At 44.1% G+C, this 19,426-nt stretch overlaps 1 protein-coding gene across 4 annotated transcripts; it reads left to right on the top strand.

Moving 5' to 3' along the window:
• Nucleotides 1-4,565: 4,565 nt before the first annotated feature.
• BPGM (bisphosphoglycerate mutase) lies at nt 4,566-19,075 on the top strand. 4 transcript variants are annotated; one of them, XM_065683063.1, is made up of 4 exons: nt 4,569-4,646; nt 5,545-5,638; nt 8,122-8,777; nt 15,856-19,075. In XM_065683063.1, the coding sequence occupies exons 3-4, from the start codon at nt 8,177-8,179 to the stop codon at nt 16,032-16,034; spliced, it is 780 nt and encodes a 259-aa protein (XP_065539135.1). In that variant the 5' UTR covers nt 4,569-4,646; nt 5,545-5,638; nt 8,122-8,176; the 3' UTR covers nt 16,035-19,075. The 4 variants fall into 4 exon arrangements, with proteins under 4 accessions (XP_065539126.1, XP_065539135.1, XP_065539138.1 ...); XM_065683066.1 differs by lacking the exon at nt 4,569-4,646 and adding an exon at nt 5,085-5,207; XM_065683054.1 differs by lacking the exon at nt 5,545-5,638 and having other exon boundaries at nt 4,566-4,646.
• The last annotated feature ends 351 nt before the right edge of the window (nt 19,076-19,426 follow it).

A 19,426-nucleotide genomic window follows, 5' to 3' on the forward strand; every position in this document is an offset into this window, starting at 1 on the left:
GGTATTTTCTTCCTCTTTCTCAGTCATTTCTTTGGTACTTAATGATTCAGAAAAACTTCTGCATTTACTTGAAGAGGAAAGCTATGATTCTGGTGGCAAATGCAGGGTTAATTTATGTCCTTACACACTCCTCTTTTTAAAACAGATTTCCCCCCCAAGCAATGGAGTTAAGAGTGAAACAACAGCAACAACAACAAAAGTAGAATACTTTATCTGTCCTCCTTATGCTTGTGGGTTTGAAATAAAGAGAATTCACACAGATGCATGAAGTTATGTATTGCCTCCGTACCCAGAGAGGACGAAAGCTCCACTGTATTTACATATGAAAGCACTAGTATAACAAAAGGTGGAAAAGGCCCTTTGCTGAGAAGCTTAAATTGTAATTGGGTGACTAACAGGTATGCAAGGTATGTCTCACTGCTCTGTCAGGTGCACCCCTAAGTTCTAGGTAAGAATAGGCTTGGTTTAAGATGTGGTGGTGTGATATATTGGCAAATAGGGGTAGGTGTGTGATGAAAAATTACGCACTCGTAGCTATGCCTGAGCCAAGGAAATGCTGAGAACCAGTTGTCTGGTTAATACAAGATGCAGTGAGTGGCTCTAACAAACAAACAGAAGTAGAATTTACATGTCCTTGCCTGCTATGCGCTCTCTGGCCTGTGACGGGGAAGGCTTTATTTTCCTTGTATTATAGACCAAGGTCTGGTGCATAGAGAAATATGAATGAATTCAGGCCAGTAGGACTGTGCAGCACTTCATGTGAGCTGTGGCTGTGGTCTCAGGAACAAGGAAAACCGTTTCCAGTCCATGAATACATTTAAGTTTGCCTGGGATTCAGCTAAACAAGTGGGTTTAGAGACTAGGCTTAGATAAAAATAGTATATTGATATCTTGTAGACTTGCAGCCCTCCTGGGATGGGAAAAAATGAAGCTGAATGAAAAAGCAATGAATACAGTGGCCTTTTAAACCAGAAAAACTGAGTGAGCAGAGGTGTAAAAAGAATACATAAGGAGACCGAAGACATAGATGGGTAAGTTGGCCATGGTGTCACAAGGAAGTTATCCCTCCTGGGTAGCACTGTCCTGGTAAAGGAAGGTGAACACACACTGTGGGGTTCCCAGGCCCCTGTCCACTTGCAGGTTTGGTGATGGGTTTTTTTTGGTAAGAAATCAAGCTTGTGTTTGGTTTATAAGAAGTGAGATAACTCATGTATGGGTGATGGGCAGGGAGATGGATGGAGCCAATGTGACAGTGTAAGGATGAGTTTATCTCTTTGCATAGTCTGTTGTACTCATAGACCTTTCCCAGTACAGATTTGGCCTGGAATGAAGGTGGATCATCATGAAAGTTGCAGAGGAATGTGAGACAAAAGTAGCATGGACATCAGATAAAGAAAAGACAGGATCTAGGACTTGTAGAGTTAAAACTGTCATGTTTTGCGAATGGCTCAAATGGGCCCACATCCAGTAAAGAAATGGGTGAGGATTCCTTGGGCACATATCTGGGTGGCAGAGAGAATGGGCATACTGTCAGCAGGCAGAGGTGGGAAGGACTAGGGAAGGTCTAGGAGGGAAGGTATAAATTCATGAGGTACAAAACCACCCAGGAGGAAGTTATAGAGAGAAAGTTTCGGAGTTATTAAAGAGTGTGAGGATTTGATTGCAGAAGTTTCCTTGGAAGATTAAATTGTTAATGAAGACAGATTTTATATCAAATAGATCTAAACAAAGAGCTCAGGGTCTTCTGCAAATTACAGTGGGTATGTCTGTGGTGGTCTTTGGCAAATACTTGATCTAGCTTTGAACAAAGTAACTATTCTATCAAAAGGTACCAAGGGCATGATCAATGAAGAAAGTTCCTTGTTGGCACAGTTTTCTTCAATCATTAATTGGCTTTCTTCTTTCCAGTTCTGTTTTGTTTTGTTTCTGCCTTGTTCAGCTCCAGGCCTTTCTTCAGTGCAGTGCAGTTACATTGGTGCCCCAGCGGAAGTTTATGTGTTGAGGAAAGTTGTTGCATGAACTCGTGTTTTGGCCATAAACATTCCACTATGGCCTGGAAGGGCGCCAGAGCAGAGACCCTGAAAAACACAGCCCGGCTGGTCTGGGAGATAATTGCTGCCAAATGAGTGTAGCTGTCTGCAAGAAGTCACGCACATGGACATGGCTTTGACTCTTCTGTCCTTGTGTAGTTTGAAATGTCCATCAAGGTCATTAGGCTGGTTTTGGCCTGCTAATGAAATGGTCTTGCTCAAAGACTAATGGAGATAAGAAGTCCACATTTAATGGCTATGGAGGTCCTGGTGTGTGGCACAAGTTGCTGTCTATTCACTTGTAGTTATGACTGTATATTGGCATATAATTTTTTCTTCTGTTAATTGCATTCTTATTGGTTGAAGTACAGCCAATACATTGTCTTGATATTCAAGAATAGTGATTTTTCTTTATATCTCTAGGATCTTTGGTTCTTTTTCTTGCAGTCAGTCAACCAGTTTGCCTGTGATGCACTCGTATTCAGAGCTGTACCACTAGTATATTTGTACTAGAGAAGACAGGTTTGATCTTACTAGAGGCAGGGTGAATGCAGGTGTGTCATCATGCACTAGGATGTGGGAGCATTTCTCTTGACCAGTTTGAGCTGATGTGTGGCAAATCTAATTCTTCCAGTACAGTAAACTTAAGAGTACTACTTTGATTATGTAGGCTGGACTGGCTTTATAGTGTATTTTGCGGTTTAGACAAGGTTGATAGAGGCTAAAGGTAATTGTTAACATTACCTTTAGTTAGTGGGTGAGGTGGAAAGGATGATATATGCAACTGGAAGTGCAATTACATCCAGTGGAAATATTTTGCAGAAGCAGCAGATTTTATTGTGTTTCTCTGTTGAGGAAAGGCATAGTTCTTATCATCTGGAAGAGCCTTGAAAATATTCTCCCTGAGATGCAGAATTCTTTCCAGAGCTTCCCAAATAAATAAGGAACAAGGTCAGTGCAGTACTGATCAAAGATATATACAAAGCTGCTCACTGACAGCCTGGCCACTCTTACTGCTTGGCATACTTGGTGCTGTGCTGTGATGAAAGCCTAGTGAAGCAGTGCTTCATCTGGCTGGTCCTTCTTTCCCACTGGCAGGTTAGGATCTAACTCCTCTAAGTGCAAAACAAAACACCCTTTCTCCTCACAGCACTTTAGAGACATTATTTGAACACCACTGCCCCAAATTTTCTTACATTTTCCTTGTGTTGCTTTTTCCTATGAGAATCTGAATCCTCCATCTTCCATTTTCCTGCACTATCATTTTAATTTATGAAGACTGGTCTATCACCTCTCCCTCTTCTTTGTAGAGAGGGTGATAGGGCACATTCAGTATACATTCAGGTTATGGCCCTTTACATTGTGGCTGTTCAAGTGTGAGATCTCAGAGAAGAAAATGTGAATCTGATTATACATAAAAGATGTGCTCTGCTTCTTTTAAAAAATAAAACTAGACCTATGTCAATACAAGCAGTAAAGGACAACAGCTTCCAACACCACTTAATCTCCATTTCTAGCCAGAGCTGCTCTATCCACTTGGTTTTGATCACTTTGAATTGGAATTATAGGTTGTGGGTATGAGGGTGGCTAGCATGACTGTTAGGAAGACTCGTGTCTAATTTCTTTTCTGTGTATTTCATTACGAGTAATGGGATTTTGGACACTTGCTGCTCACCAAACCGTAAGTCCTTAAGCCAGAAGAAGCAGGGAGTCCTGCCTGGGAAAACCGCCGTTTGACGGCCCCCGGGCCCTGTTTCCTCACCTCCCAGGAATGAGGGCAGCCCAAGGCATCGGCGCTACCCTCCTTCCTTGCTACGGGGGAGGCTCTGGGCAGGGGAGCAGGAAGGACCCACCGGCTGCGCCAGGGATCGCGTCCTGCCCCCGACTGGCGCCTCCATGCCCAGCGGGCAGCGGGTGAGGCAGCGGAGATGCTCCGGGGTGAACGGAGACCAAGGCAGCCGCGGCTCTGGAGGAGCGGAGCCCATCTGCTGCTGAGGCAGCGGTAGCTGGACCGGGGTGGTTTCGGGAGAAGTCAGCCGCTTCGCTGCCTCTGGTCGTGTTCAGCACAGGCTGGCGAGACCCCATTTCCCCTTTGTGGCGGCCCACGCCAACGCCTCCTGCCTTGCCATGTCCAGAACCACAGGGGGAACCAACATCTCTGCGGCGACTCTTCACAGAAGAACGACCTGCTCTTGCAGGACGGGACTTTGGAGGCGGGACACGACGCCAGCATCCCTGCAGGACCCGCGGAGCACGGAGCCCCGCGGGGAGCTGCGGGACGGCTGGGCTCCGGCTCGGCTCGGCTCGGCTCGGCTCGGCTCGGCTCGGCTCGGCTCGGCTCGGCTCGGCTCGGCTCGGCTCGGCTCGGCTCGGCTCGGCTCGGCTCCTGGCGCGCCCACACCAGGCACCACGTGCCCTAGGTACCACGCCACTCTTCCCGTCACAGCCCGTAGGCTCAGTCTCATTGGCTGAGGGCGGTGCTCATCTTGTGGATCACCAATCAAAGCCCCCCAGCTTCGTGGGCTGGGCGACTCCGAGGTCTCATAAGAGGCAGGGTCCGCCCCTCGCCCGGCGGTGGCGCTTGTCGTGTGCTGTGGGGCGGCTGCGGCCATCCGCGTAAGTCAGCGCGGCGTTGGTCTGTGAGCGCCCTGGCGCTGGGACACCAGCGTGGCGGGGGGGCGGTGAACGGCAGTGGTGGCGGGGGGCTTCCTGAGGGGGAAGAGAGCGGGGGCTGTTCCCTGTGGGGCTGTGCCGGCGGTCACTACCGAGAGGAGTTTTAGGGGCCCGGGGTGACTCCCTGAGGCGGGGCGGGGGGGGTCCCTTACGAGGACGAGGGTGGCGGTGCTGGGGCTCGGGCGGATAGCGCGTTAAGAGGGGACGGCAGCTGTGAGGCACTTCGTGTCTGTGTGCGTGAGGGGCTGTCCCGCTCCTGGCCAGCCTTGTGTGTGTATGGGAGCTGTTGTCCTGCTTCTGCGTCAGCCTCTCGCTTCCTGGGCAAGGCTGGACGCAGGTGCGCTGCTCAGGGACAGGTGAGCTGGCTGGACAAAGGAGTCTTGGGAATGATTGCCTCGCACTTAGACCTTAAAGCTGTGCTTTGCTGCAAGCTCTGCAGGTGTAAGACGTTATCCTGAGCACCTGGTTCTGTGCTGAGCCAGGACTCTGTACTTCTGTTTTATGGTGAGTCCAGGTCAGCTGTCTGTATCCTCCATGGTGTCCCAGAGGCTTTGGTGTATTTCTATGTGCTAGAGCTATGGTAATTGCAGTCTAAACAATTCTTGGGGAGTAAATGATATCCTTAAGGCATCTGGGAGACAAGCAGTTTCCCTTGTTAGAAATGCAGGAGCTGTGCATTCACATCTCTTTGGGAGAAGGAAGTTGGTAGCTTTCCCAGCTCATACAAGGGGTGTGTGCTCTATTTTCTTACAGCTCTGAGAGCCAGATGATGGTTGGCATAACCGTTTGTACTTGTGGTCTTTTTCTGTGTGAGCACTTGGTGGTTATTCTTTTCCTGCAGGTAACTTAGCCAAGAGTGTGTGTTGGCCTCTGTGTAAAGGAGTTCTTGACTCTGTACTGGGATTTGTGTAGGTTGTTCCTTTGCCATAAGAAAGGTGAGTAGGATTATTTCCATGTGTTTTTCTAAGGCTTTCAAGCTTAAATACTTCCATAAGTGGACTGATATTTAAACAGCCCTGTGACTGCCAGTCCTTTCTAAACTTGTTTGAGAATCAAAGATTCAGCTAGGTTGGAAAAGACCTTTAAGCTCATCCAGTCCTGCTGTTACCCCAGGACTGCCGAGACCACCACTAAACCATGTCACTGAGAGTCTCATCTACAGTTTTTGGACACCTCCAGGAATGGTGGTTCCACCAGTTCCCTGGGCAGCCTGCTCCAATACCTGATCACCCCCTAGTTGAAGAAATTTTTCCTGATATCCAGTCTAAACCTCCTCCTGTGCAGCTTGAAGCTGTTACCTCTTGTCCTATTGCTTGGTACTTGGGGAGAAGAGATCTGCCACCTCCTGGCTCCATCCTCCTTTCAGGTAGCTGTGGAGACTGATAAGGTTTGCCCCTGAGCCTTCTCTTCTCCAGACTAAACACCTCAGTTTCCTCAGCTGCTCCTCATCACACTTGTGCTCCAGACTCTTCACCAGCTTTGTTGCCCTTCTCTGGACCTGCTCCAGCACCTTGATGTCTTTCTTGTAGTGAGGAGCCCCGAATGAGCGCAGTGTTTGAGGTATGGCCTCACCAGTGCCCAGTATAAAGGGCATGGTGGTACTGCCTAATTGTTTATACAACTGAACTGGAAACTGGAGTTTATGGTCTCCAGATGAATTTTGGTCCTTGTATGTTTTGTGTGTTTTGGTATTTTTTTTCCCCTTGTCTACTCTTTGGTCTTACTTTTTGTATTCAGCTTTAATTTGGATTTGTAAATTATGCAATCCACTTTTATCCATTGTTCCTGTGGATATAGTTCAATCAGTCTGAACAGTGAGGTGTTTGCAGAGATGGACCTTTTTATGGGGTTGTGCTTGGTATAGTAGTTCATGCTGTGAACACACTGCAGTCTTTAATCCTATCTATGGGATGTTGGGGAAAGATCACTTTGGCTTTAGATGGCAATGCCATCTACTGATACTACTTTTTGTTATAAATCTGGATCTTAAGGGATGTAGTTTAGAGTTGTATCAGATGTGGTACGACACCTGAATCCTAATAGTAGTTATTTCTTTGCTTACTGTGCAAGTGATTATTGTGAGTGGAACATGCAAGGTGTTTTGTCTGAGATGCTCCTTGTAATACTCATAATTCAGGCCTCATTGGCATGAAATCACAGAAGACTTTCTTTTGTATTTGCCAACTGTTTGTTGTGTGTCAGACAATACCTCCGCATATTTCTGTCAAAATCTCAGTCCTCAGTCCTCAAAGGCTTTGTAATCCTGAGCTGTAGCAGTAGTCAGAAGTTAGAGCTGGGGAGGTGTTGCATTGTGCTCTTGTGTGATGAGAGTGTCTTCTGTGGGAGTAAAGGAGAGCTAAGCTGCCTTTTCAGTCAGGATCAAATTACTGAGGCTGTTAAGGAATTCAACTTTTTTATATACTTTTTAAAAGTCTGGTAAAGATTAAGGCTGATACTGTGTTGAGTTCCTAAAACCCAGCATGCATGGGCTGAAGCCATCCTACTCACCTAATTCATGGTCACGATGCACTTGAGTTTGAGACACTTGGAGTGTGATTTAAGCAGCTCTGACTGATTTGAGATCATGGGAGCTCCCATAAGCATGTTTCTTATGTAATCTAGTCTGAAGTTGTGTGTGCAGAAATCAGACCTTGGACTCCCCCTGTCCACAGTTTTGGAAGTACTTAATGTTCATAATCATTTAGTATACAGCACTCTTCCCAGTGCAGAGTTGTATTTCTGTATTCTCCCCGTGTCCATTGCTGTTTAGTCTGTGACAGATCAGAATGATCAGATGGAGCTTTTAGAGTTGCAGTGCTACATCAGATGGGCCTTTCAGGCATTACACATTTCACCATGTTGCAAAAGCTTGTGTGAGTGGTCAAAATCCATCTTCCATTGAAGTGAATCCACAGATGGTGTTGCTTAGTCAACAAGAGCAGAGAAAGGTGCTGTTTGACCTTAATGAATATGTAGCTGTTATTTAATGAGGACAGCAAATACACATTGTCTCAGAGCCAGTGTGGGCCTGGGGAGCTTGGACTCAGTGTCTCACTTCTAAGCTCACCAGTGAGAGTGAGATCTGCTTCTCTGGTAGGTAGCCTCTGATATTCACTGGGGCTCTGTTTAAGCATGGGAAGGCAATCTGTAGGCAGGAACAGGTTGTACAAATCTGCAACTAATCGATTGGTTAAGTGGAGTAGTTGCAACAAGCTGGGTAGAGGGTGGTTATTTTCCTCCCACATGAAGTTGGGAAGGCATTCAAAGCCAGGAGACCTCAAAGGTAAAAGCATACTCAACAGACGCTTGTTTCTTTAGTTATTTTGATTGATAGTTGACTATTCTTTGCTGCCATATTACTACTTGCAATACATGATCTGTGGGATGTTTGATGAATCTGTCTCATGTCTCTGTACAGATGGGTCATTATTAGATGCCAGACCAGTTGTCATCGGTGCTAAGCTGCAACCAAAATGGCTAAGTACAGGCTTGTTCTCTTAAGACATGGGGAAGGAGCCTGGAATAAGGAGAATCGCTTCTGCAGCTGGGTGGACCAGAGGCTGAGCAGTGATGGAATAAAGGAAGCTCAGAACTGTGGCAAACACCTTAAAGCACTGGGCTTTGAATTTGACCTCGTCTTCACCTCTGTACTCAGCCGCTCCATCCAGACTGCATGGCTTATCCTGGAAGAGATGGGCCAAGAGTGGGTCCCCATGCAGAGTTCTTGGCGCCTGAATGAACGTCACTATGGTGCTCTGATCGGTCTCAACAGAGCAGAAATGGCTCTGAATCATGGGGAGGAGCAAGTGAAAATATGGAGGAGAAGCTATGATGTTACTCCACCTCCCATAACCGAATCTCATCCTTTCTATGAAGAGATATACAACGATCGCCGGTATAAGTGCAGTGATGTCTCTCAGGATAATCTCCCAAGGGCTGAAAGCCTAAAAGATGTGCTTGATAGACTCCTTCCCTATTGGAATGAAAAGATAGTGCCAGAACTGAGAAGTGGCAAGATGATCCTTATCTCTGCTCATGGTAACAGCAGCAGGGCATTGCTGAAGCACGTGCAAGGTAAGGGTATTCCTTTCAGCCTTTCCCTCTTCTCCTTAGCTGCTTAGAGCTTTACATATTGTTCTGTAGTGTTGTTCTGTACGTATTGCTACTCTGGACGATATAACACAATGTCTGTGGTAACCAAGGAGAAAATAAAAAAGATGGCTTATTGGAACAGGCATCAAACTGGGGTATGTGGAAGAGGGAGAGAATTGGTAAGGTTAATGTAGTTGAGGATAGAGCTGGAAGCTTTCACCTAGCATCAAGCTAGATGTTTCTCCCTGCTTATTTTAACTTAGTGTGTTAAAACCAACTTTGTTGTTGGTCTAGATAGACAAAACTCCTCAGGCTCTAACTATTTTTGGATTTATTCAGCTGCTTTGTCAGAAGGGCTGAAGTTTTAATCTGTTCATTAAACAACCATTGCTATAAAGCATCAGGAAAATGCTTGTGTTACGCTGTGGAAGACATTCTTGACTGTTACTGTGATGGGTCACTTTTGAAGCTTCATTCCTGATAATTCTTTACTTTAAAAAGCTTCTGTGACAGGGAGTGCTGCAGAAAGTAGGTACTTGCTAAAGCTTATGCAAACACTGTATTATTTCCCAATATAGATAGTGTATACCAATAAACAGCTAATTTGGTAGCTTATCATGAGGTTGCTTAACTGGGACTTGAAAAGGTTGTGGTTTACCTTTAAGTCATTGCTGGATTCTTCCCCCACCTCTTCTCTGACATGGCTTCTAGTTTAGGTCATCCTGAACTGGAAGGTGGACTATATTAATTTCTTTGTCTGTGGGTAGAGTACTATTTGGTGATTATATATGTATGAATGCAGCCTGTTAGAGTTGTAGTTGCAAATACGCACACACTTTATTGTGTTCACTCCAGTTTATAGTATAAAACCCTCTGGTGTGTGGTTCTACAGCTCTGAGTGCTGAACACATTTTGCAACCAGGCACACTGTAACGGTCAGGGTAGCTGATGCTTTAGCAGGAGTCAGAAGCCTATGGAAAAACCATGCACAAGTGGGTTCTGGAACAGGATTTGTGAATCCTGGGGTACTGCTTTGATGAAGGAGGAAGGCTGTTTCAGGCAGTTCCATTGATGTGGTCAGGGTGGTTGTCTACACTATGTGAAATGATTAAGAATTACAAAGGAAGAAGAGGCAGGGGGATTTGCAGCCATGGTAATCCTCCACACACACCCCATGCTCCCTCTCCCCCAAGAACTGAACCACTTCCATGAAGCCATGCTGGCCAAGTCCTTTGGGGGTGGAATGCAGGAACTGTGGGCCACCTTCTGTACAGGCAGGTGCCAAGGCCAGAGCCAACAGCGTCAGTGACTTGTAAAGGTTACTTTAAAGTTAGCATGGCTGGATTCCTTGCTGCATTGAGATCAGGGAGCAGTGTAAGTTAGAGCAGCTGCAAAGCTTTTCTTTGGAACAATTGGGTGTAACTCCTCAAGGTATGCCCACACTCAACCAAGGTAGAATAGAGCTGTGTCTCTTGTCTGTCCTATGCCATACCTTGTCCGTCCCAGCATGTGCTTACATAGGGAAATGTGAGGAATTCGTGGCAGAAGATCTAATTCTTTTGGCTGAGGATTGTCCATCAGCTACCCCAGCTGCAATTGCCCCAGGAGTAATTGCCACATACATACTGGCTTTTCTGCTGTTCATGCAGTGAAGATTTGGATTGCTGCAGAGCTGGCCTGAAGGTTCACAGGAGCAGAGCTTTAGGACTCCTGTTACTGCAGCCTGCTCTTTTTCTTTTAAGAGCCCCAGCCTGTATCTAGTTGTATCTAAGAGGTTTCTTCTTTGTGTTGCTGACTGTCCCTTTCTCTTCTGAAAGGTTGTGAGCTGCTCTGGGGCCCTGCTGGAGCTGGACCCGATTCAACAGTGCTTAGTTTGTCAGCTACCCTATTTATAGCACCCACTGTGAGGTGGGCTTTGTTTTCTCGGACTTTGTAAAGCTTGGTGTGTCTTGCAGTTGAGTGTAAGTTTCTAGGCACCTCTGTCTTAGCTGGCGCCATGTTTTCTGGCTTTCAGAAGATGGGGCTTCAAATGCCTCAAGCAGCAGTCGTACATGATTGCTTGAATGTCGTCTTAGTCATGGAGATAACTCAGTCTCGGAAGATGTAGCTTAGAAACTTTAAGTGGCAGTTAATATAAATGTTTTCAATCGGTGTGATCTGATGAAACAATTCTAGTTGTTTCAGTGTGAAATTTCATGTCTTTTCTGAAAGACTTTGGAGTATTCTTGAAGTTACCTTTTTCGGGGGTATTTTTTTTTAAACAGGCCTGCAGTTCTCTGAACCTGAATGTTTTCATTGTTAAGTAACTGGTAAAGAGCTTGAAATGTAGATCTGCTTTCTAACTTGCACACAAAAATCGTCAAACTAACAATATTGGGCTAACATGGCTTTGATTGTGGGCTTGGATTTTGTTCTTATTTTCTAGGTGCCCAGAGTGGACCTCATTATGTGAAATACACTGAAATATGATACATGAAATGTCTGTACTATTTGTCATGTTTGCATGTGAGGACTTAAGTGAAACCTCCATAGTCTTTCTGAAAATAGTACTTAATGCAAACGGGACCATATTCTTGTATGTACTTAAAGATCAGAAACAGCAGCTTCTCTGAGAGCTTGTTCTTCTCTGCTGGTGGGCTGAGTGACATTTCTCCTAGATGGTGCTGCTGAAGACGTCAGTGCTATGAGCTGTTGGTGTCTGGTGGGGATGCTGGGCTGTGTTCCTTCTAGGTAACCCCTATGCGTTTGATAAATGCCACCAAGGCCAAGCAGGGCTGCTTTGTACAGTCCTGGTGAAGAAACAATGTTGGCATCAAAGTAAGTCTTTAACTGAGCTTACCCAGTCCTTTCAGAACACTTACTGTTTGCATCATCTTCAGCTGATGTATGTGGTGATGCCAGGAATCATTGGCACAACTGAAAATTGGCAGAGTGAGAGGACACTTTTCATTATATATTGTTAGGCTTGGAAAGGCTCTCTAAAAGTAACTTTTTCTTCAGGCAGCAGTCTTGTGTTTGTGGTGGAAGTATCCCGTCATATCTTAGCAACTGTGACACCTATTAGTGTGGACCAAGACCTGTAACTGATCTTGGTCACCTCCTAGATGCACAGGATCTATTTACAGGTGATTTTTCTCAGTTCTTTGAAGGAGGGATTGTTTTCTCTTCTACCTGAAGCATCAAACTGATACTTCAGATTGAGACTTTTAGCAGTGGCCCATATGGCATTTGTCTTCTGGAGCAACAGCTGCTACGCATACTGAAGCCCTGCTTCTTGGAAGTGGCTGGACATTGCCTGCTGATGGGAAGTAGAGAGTAAATCTTTTGTTTTCCTTTGCTTCTGTGTCCAGCCTTTGCTTGTGCTTTATTATAAACTGCCCTTATCTTGACCCATGAGTTATTTACATCTTACTTTCTCCCTACCTGTCCTGCTGAGGAGTCATGGAGCAGCTTGGTGGCCACCTTGTGTCCAGCCAGGGATAATCTGCCTTACAGTCCTTTTTGGTGCCTCACTGTGGTGAATTGACCTTGGCTGAATGCCAGGTGCCCTCCCTCTTGTAACCTACTAGGTCTTCTGCCAAGAGGGCAGAATCTAGCCCATAATATTTAATTTATTAGGCTAAAGCTTTGGTATTTTCATTAAGGTTGTGGGAAGCATGTGATGACCCGATTGGGATCTCAATTACAAAGTACCAGTTCTAGAACAAACCCATTGTGGCTGAATTTATACATATGATCTTGCTTTGCTGGATGAGTCATCTGGCCTCAAGTATAGTTGACATGCGGGGGAGGAGATGTGCAACTCTTCTCAACAGCTGTTGTGTTTTTTGTGTTGCTTTGGCCATAAGAATAGAAGGAAGGAACTTTGTAAGAACAGGTGAGAGGGCAGAAGAAGCTGAGCCAGCCCTTATAGAAGCAGGCTGTAGTGATCAAAATCAAGCCTGATGGGTTTTGCCTCTGTAGGACTTTCTAGGCTGCACATATTTCAAAGCACTTCATGGGCTACCAGGTAAAGGTGAAATCTTAAGCTTGCACAGAAATATTACTGATCTGTGTGTCTGGTAACCCAGTTCAGTTAGATGGAGCATAAGTGAGCTTGGAAAGAATTCTGAATGTGATGTTAAAAGATCTTTTAATAAGTGCTGTACCAGATTCTTAGTGTTCATGTACCAAACTGCTTGCTGCTATTCAGAAATGATGTTTAGTAAGCGCTTATGAGAGAATGTGGGAGATGTCCACTTTAGGAATGCAGTTTTCCCGATCAGCATTTTATCAGTTCTGAAGAAGGCGTTCTGAGTCCTTCAGTAACGTCTGTGGGATCTCATGGTTGTAAGCAGGTTTTAAACTGTTTCCAGTAACACAGTATCTTTCATGAATGCTGCGACCCAGGCTCAGTGTTCCTTTTTCAATAGTCTTATTTCCCATTGTACCTTGTAGTCAGCAGTTGAGTCCTTGCCCTGATTTCACCCTTCTTCCCTCTGAAATAGGGTGAGATTATGACCCTGACCAGCTCAGATGAAGTGCAAGAAAAGGTCAGTTGGCTATAGTTACAGTACATGAAGTAACTAGATAGTAGTTAGCTCATGTTTGTGATGGCTGAGGTGTAAGATGGGATCTCTTTACTGTCCTCCTAGCCTGCAAAGTTCTGTGTGTTTTGCCTGCAACTTGAAGAGCTTGTGTGACAAGCCTGATAAGCTCCTTGCTTCCTGAAGACCAGAAATACTATACAAATACAGCAACAATGCTGAAATAAAGCAACAGGATACTTCAGAATGTCTTTAGAATTTTCATCTGACTTGCGTTTCCAGCCTGCTGGCTATGAGACAATGTTCCTGTATGAGGAAGAATCCTGAGGAGAAAGGCGATGTGCTTGCAGCAGCTTGTTTATCCTAGACTGCACTGTTCTGCTTTGTAAATTAATACTAGTTGACATCGGTGTGGTCACTTTGTGTTCTGTAGAAACAGTAAACTGCGTTTCTGAATCCATGTAGCTACAGCTAGTTTTGTTTAATCTGTCTTCAGAGGAAACCTTTAAATATCCTGGCTTCTGACCGCAGTATGTGGTTTGCCTAAATTCTCCTGCATGACTTCATCTGCTGTGTACATCTGAATGGTTTAGTCTGGGTTTGAGGTGGGCAGAGCACTTCCTGGGGCCAGATTCTTTGTGGCTACATGGTGATGTGGGTATTTTTTCTTCTTTAGGCTTTTTTCAGTGATATCCAGTGATAGGACAAGGGGCAATGGGTGTAAACTGGAGCATAGGAAGTTCCACGTTAACATCAGGAAGAACTTCTTTACTGTAAGAGTGACAGAGCACTGGAACAGGTTGCCCAGGGGGGTTGTGGAGTCTCCTACACTGGAGATACTCAAGGCCCGCCTGGACAAGTTCCTGTGTGATGTACTGTAGGTTACCCTGCTCTTGCAGGGGGGTTGGACTAGATGATCTTTTGAGGTCCCTTCCAACCCTTGGGATTCTGTGATTCTGTATGTTGCTAAAATCTAGTATGATTAAGAGTCCTTGAAATAAGCTCAGGTAGCTTGGCTGCTTGTTTTGCAAACCAAAAAACCAAAGTCCTTGAGAAGAGTGCTTGTGCCTGGTAAAGGGACTCAGGATTTCCCCATTAATTTCTGTGTGGGTGCAAATTTTTAGAAGCTCTTTGAGTTCTTTTCTGTAGGTCCGATTCTGCTGCCTGCAACAGGTAAATTATTTATGCCTCTATTACAGGGATTGCTTGAACTGGGACAGTGTGACTTTTAATGGGCTGGTACCTCAGTATACAACAAGGTGTAAGCTTCTTGGAAGGGTTTGTCCATTTCTCTTGCTCTGTGCCTTTCTGAATCTTGGGGCTCATCTACAGCCCGAAGCAAGGGCTTAAGCTAATCAAAACAGGAATAGGTCACTGCAGAAGTTGTGTGTTTAAGTAGTCTCTGTGCAGGGACATAAACTGATTCTTGCCTCATGATCAGTTCTGTTTTTTCTGACCTGTTGTCATCCAACTGTTGCTAAGTGGCTTGACTCTGTGTCTGTGGGTTTTCCTGTATGTTTGCTCTGCTTTTCTACTTAATGTGTAAATTGCTGGCAAATTTGCACCCATATGTTCTAAGAACCATCTGTTTTGTCAGCTGCTCAAGAGGATGTTTTCTTCATACACCTTGGTCTCATTTATATGGTGTCATCATTTTAGAAGCTTGAGTGTGTGCATTTTCTAAGCATGAATTACTTGAAGCTGTCCTGCTTTTACAACAGCCGGCTGCTGCTTTTAAAAGTGCTTTTAAAAGCAGTGCTTTTAAAAGGTGGTGGTGGTGGGGAATATTGCCTTTTCCGATGACATTAGCTTTCTTTTGCCTGAAGTTTTTGCAGAATACTGTCTTTGCAGCCACTGCTTCTTAATGCAACTATGTAGAATGGAACTTTCCTAGGAAGTTGGTCTCAGCATTCACTTGGATGCTTTAGAGATGTTTGACCAGCAATGCATTGACATTAAAGCCCCAGACTATTTTAATTAAACAGAGCTGGGTAGAATAATTTTTCTCTCCAGGTACGCATTATTTCAGTGAAGTGGAAAAGGCTCCAGGTTGTGTATTTTTTGCTCTTTCTTTGTTTCCCTCTCCATCATTTGAAAGAGGAAATGAATAGCCTATTAATTCTGAGAATAGTACTGTGTGCAAGATGCTGTAAATTTGCTTATGAGAAACTAGATGTGGGCAGACAGGGATCTTTACACTAGAAGAATTAAATACTGATTTTGAAGACAGCTTGTGTGAGAAGCTTTGCATAGAAAATTTAAGAGGAAAAATTAACCATGGTATCCTGCCTTTTTAAAGAGGCTGTACTGGCTACTTAGCTAATAACACACTGATGTTTTAGTTGTTGCTAAGTAGCACCCTGACCAAGGACTTCTCAGTCTGGCGAAGAAATTAACCACTGAGTGTTGGTGTTGATGGAGGCTGGAATGTATCTTTTAGACTAGATAATCTCAGATATAAGGCTGAGGTAGGCAGGCAGTTAGGCAGCTGCTCACTTTGTGTAACTTTGTTTTTGTTTGTTTTTGTTTGACAGGCATCTCTGATGAGGACATCATCAATGTTACTCTCCCCACTGGTGTGCCCATACTTCTTGAACTTGATGAGAATCTGCGCCCTCTGGGCCCTCACCAGTTTCTGGGTGATCAAGAAGCTATCCAAGCTGCCATCAAAAAAGTGGAAGATCAAGGGAAAGTAAAAGCTGTTGAGAAGTAAAATCCCGCTGACACAGCTGTTTCCAACATTTATGTATGACTGCTAGGTTGCACTGTGTAGAAGTCTCAATTTTAAGCACAAATAATTGGAAGGGAGAGTTGTTGAGTCTCAGGTTGGTAGATTTACCCTCTGCCTCTCAAAAACTGGAATTTAGATCTGAGCATGAGGTTATGGATACTGAAAAAAAGAAATCGAGATCATTCAGGTAATGGAAACTTGCAGAGCAGTGTGCCCCACATCTAGGGTTGAGGGTGGCCCAGTACAGAAATGAAGAGATATTGCTGGTGTCTACTGGTCATCAGTCCTAATCTAAGGGGAAAAGCACCAGTTTACTGGACTAAATAACTCCAAGTTATTCCGTGCACTAAAACTTAACTCAACTTCGGGCCATTTTATCACACTGAGTATCCAGTATGATTCTTCTGTGTCATTGGCCATGACAGTTTGTTCTGGATGGAATTCCTTTGGTCTTCCAGAACACTTTCAGCTGTGTAACTCTTTGCCTTTGTTATTTTGAGTCTTCCAAGGTCAGTTCATGTCCAGAAAATTTTGTAGAGATGTTGTGACTGTTACAGTTACCATAGCTGTGTTTTTACACTATAGTCCAATTTTTAAGGATCCTAGAAGGAATCCCTTTTCCTCCACCATCTTTGCAAAGCCTAGCATGACTGCATTTTGCTAGCTTGAAATAATAGGATTTAACTAAGACTTTAGTCCACAAACTAAGCACAAAGGTTTCCAGCTTACTGTTTAAATGATCACTTAGTGAGTGACCTGAATAGCTTTGAAACACTCAAGTGACATGTACTAGAGGTTTGATTGTCTCTTAGTCAAGTTGTTAAAATAATTCCTGTTTACCTCAGTAAAAATGAATATAGGAAAATCCCCCTTTAAGCTTTCCTGAGTTGTAAGGGTCTCTTGATAAATGTTCCACAGGAATATTTTGTGGCATTCTCTGTATCAATTGCTCTGGATGATGGAAGAGATGCATAAGGTATATAAGAAATGTTACTGGGTGCAGCACATCCAGCTATCATGCTGGTAGGAAGGGTATTCTGCCATGCCTGAAAGTGTTCACCTATAAAACTCTCCTCAAAACCATGGCTTAATTCCTGCCTTGCTGTTATGTTTGTCACTAAATTCAAACAGTTCTCACTGGTTGGGTGTGGTGTAGCATGTTTGGCAGTTTGTTCTTTCTATGTATGTGCAAGGATCAGGATAATACCACTTTTGAAGACTTGCTCCAACCTTACAAATATGAAACTGTTACTTTAATTCAGATCTGACCCAGTGTCTCAACACCTGAACATCTGGATTCTGACCTCAGTTACCAACATGGGTGGAACTTGTGTGTGTACTGTTTGAGCTGAATGTGTTCTCAGCATGGCCTATCTACAAATCTCAAGTTGATGAGAATTCCCTTTGTATGATGACAGCGTAAGCTTTTAAAATCCTAGAGTAGCTGCTTCTTTGTAGTGAGCAGCTCTGTAGCTCACTGCAGAAGTGTGAGAGGAGGTTTTGTGTTTTTTTGTTTTTTTCCTTTGAGGAGAGCAGTGTGAGTGTGATGTGCCTCTGGCAGTCTCCCTTCTATAAGGAAGTAGACTTTCCAGGTCTGATGCTGCCTCGCATTAGGGTAGCACATACTCCACAAAATATTTCTTGCTAGATGGTAGTTTCTCTTGCATGAATGATGCTTGGGCTTCTCTTTGGCTTTGTTTTTTGTAGCCCTTGTGGTAGGAGTGAAGTTACACGTTTTGGGTTTTTCTTTTTTTAAACATAAAGTTGTTAGGTTTCCCCTTGCTTTTTACAAGCAAGGATATTTCAGTGTTGTTTTTCTCTGAAATACTATTAGTAGCTGCCCTGATACTCTATTTGATACCGACTTACTCCATACACAGAAAACCAAAATCCCAGAAAGGAATAACTGCTAATCTTAGTTGATACTTTTCAAGTCAGTGTTATAGAGTTGGATTGTTGATCAGCAAATGTTCACCTGTCAATGCCTTGAGGAAGGCTACTGGCACTCAAGTGATTAGGTTGTTTCCCCAACTTTGAGTAACGTGTGAAGTTCAGCATCAAGTGAAAATCACTGTAGACTTGTTAACAGAGGCAAGCAGAGCCAACTGTTACCGGTGGGAACTGCATGCATCCAGATGTGTGTGCTTACAGGCCTTGGTGTCCATATCCCTTTGGCATTGTGGTATTGTAATGTAGAACTTGCACAGGACTTGAGATGCAGCTGGAATATACTTTAGAATGAACCCTGCTGAACTGGAATATATTACTCTCTCCTCTCCTCTTGGAGAATTCATGATCTCCTCTGGGGATGGAGTGGAGAATGGAAAAGTGGATGAATGAAAGACTGTTTTCAGTCAACTTCATCCATTTGGGTGCAAGAAGAAATCGTAATGCTCCCTACATTCAGAGGGTTGTGGACAGCAAGAATAGAAAAGCACTGTGATGTTTTTAGGTGGCACTGTTTCTACAGTGCTGCTTGAGATGTAAATAGTGACAGTGCCCTGGGCAGTTGAGAGTCACAACCAAAGTAAATCAAGTCAAAGTCTTGACGGAATTTTGCGTGCACATCTGGCAGCAATACCACCTTACAGAAGTGTCAAATGGAACCAATTGGGGATTTCATTGTGCTCTTTAAGATTATTTTAACACCTTGCAATGCTTGCTTATGAGTAGTCTGTAATTAAATTCCTCATTCATAAAATGTATGTGCTGAAGAACAGAAACCAGTTTCTATCAACAGTGGCATGAGGATGCCTGGTTTTCAGGCATAGCTAACTATGGAAGAAATGAGAATCTTGATGGTGGCTGTAGAGAGCATGTCTGAGTATGCCTCAAGGTCCTTTAAGGTAACTGATATTTCTACAGCTGACATCACGGATGTGGTTGATTTGGTTTGTTTATATGTTTTTAACTTCTGGATCAGTAGCAGTAGGAGCTCTAAAACCCTCTTGAAAACCTTTGTAAATATGGTGGAACTGGCAGTTTCTTTGTAACTCAATAAATTCACCGGTAATGGAATTTAACTTGGCTTCAGTCATTCTTCCTTCTACTTCCTTACTCTTGTCTCCTTTCCAGGGCTGAAAGGTAAATAAAATGGTGACCTTTAGAGTCCCAGAACTCATCAAGCAGTTGTTGATTACATGATGCAGTCAGTTGGGTTAAAAGTGGTAGAGCAAACGCATGTCATGTAAAGTAGTTGTGCTGGAGGGGAATATGTATGAGTTGGAAAATATGAGGGCACTTGCATAGGAACAACAAAATCAGCATTTAATTCCAGAAAAATGGAGCTAAATAAATTGTCACTGTTTCCCATGCTTGCTTTTCACATAAAAAAGAAGCACTACTGTTTTGAGGGTGTGGAAGTGCTCCCTGAG

The sequence above is a fragment of the Lathamus discolor genome, chromosome 1 (genome assembly GCF_037157495.1).
Source record: "Lathamus discolor isolate bLatDis1 chromosome 1, bLatDis1.hap1, whole genome shotgun sequence".
Classification (NCBI taxonomy): Eukaryota; Metazoa; Chordata; class Aves; order Psittaciformes; family Psittacidae; genus Lathamus; species Lathamus discolor.

Bases quoted from the DNA above. Each gene is read 5' to 3' on its own strand.
- BPGM (XM_065683054.1), top strand. From the start codon at position 8,177: ATGGCTAAGTACAGGCTTGTTCTCTTAAGACATGGGGAAGGAGCCTGG. The intron at 8,778-15,855 runs GTAAGGGTATTC...TTTGTTTGACAG, and splicing joins ATTGCTGAAGCACGTGCAAG to GCATCTCTGATGAGGACATC.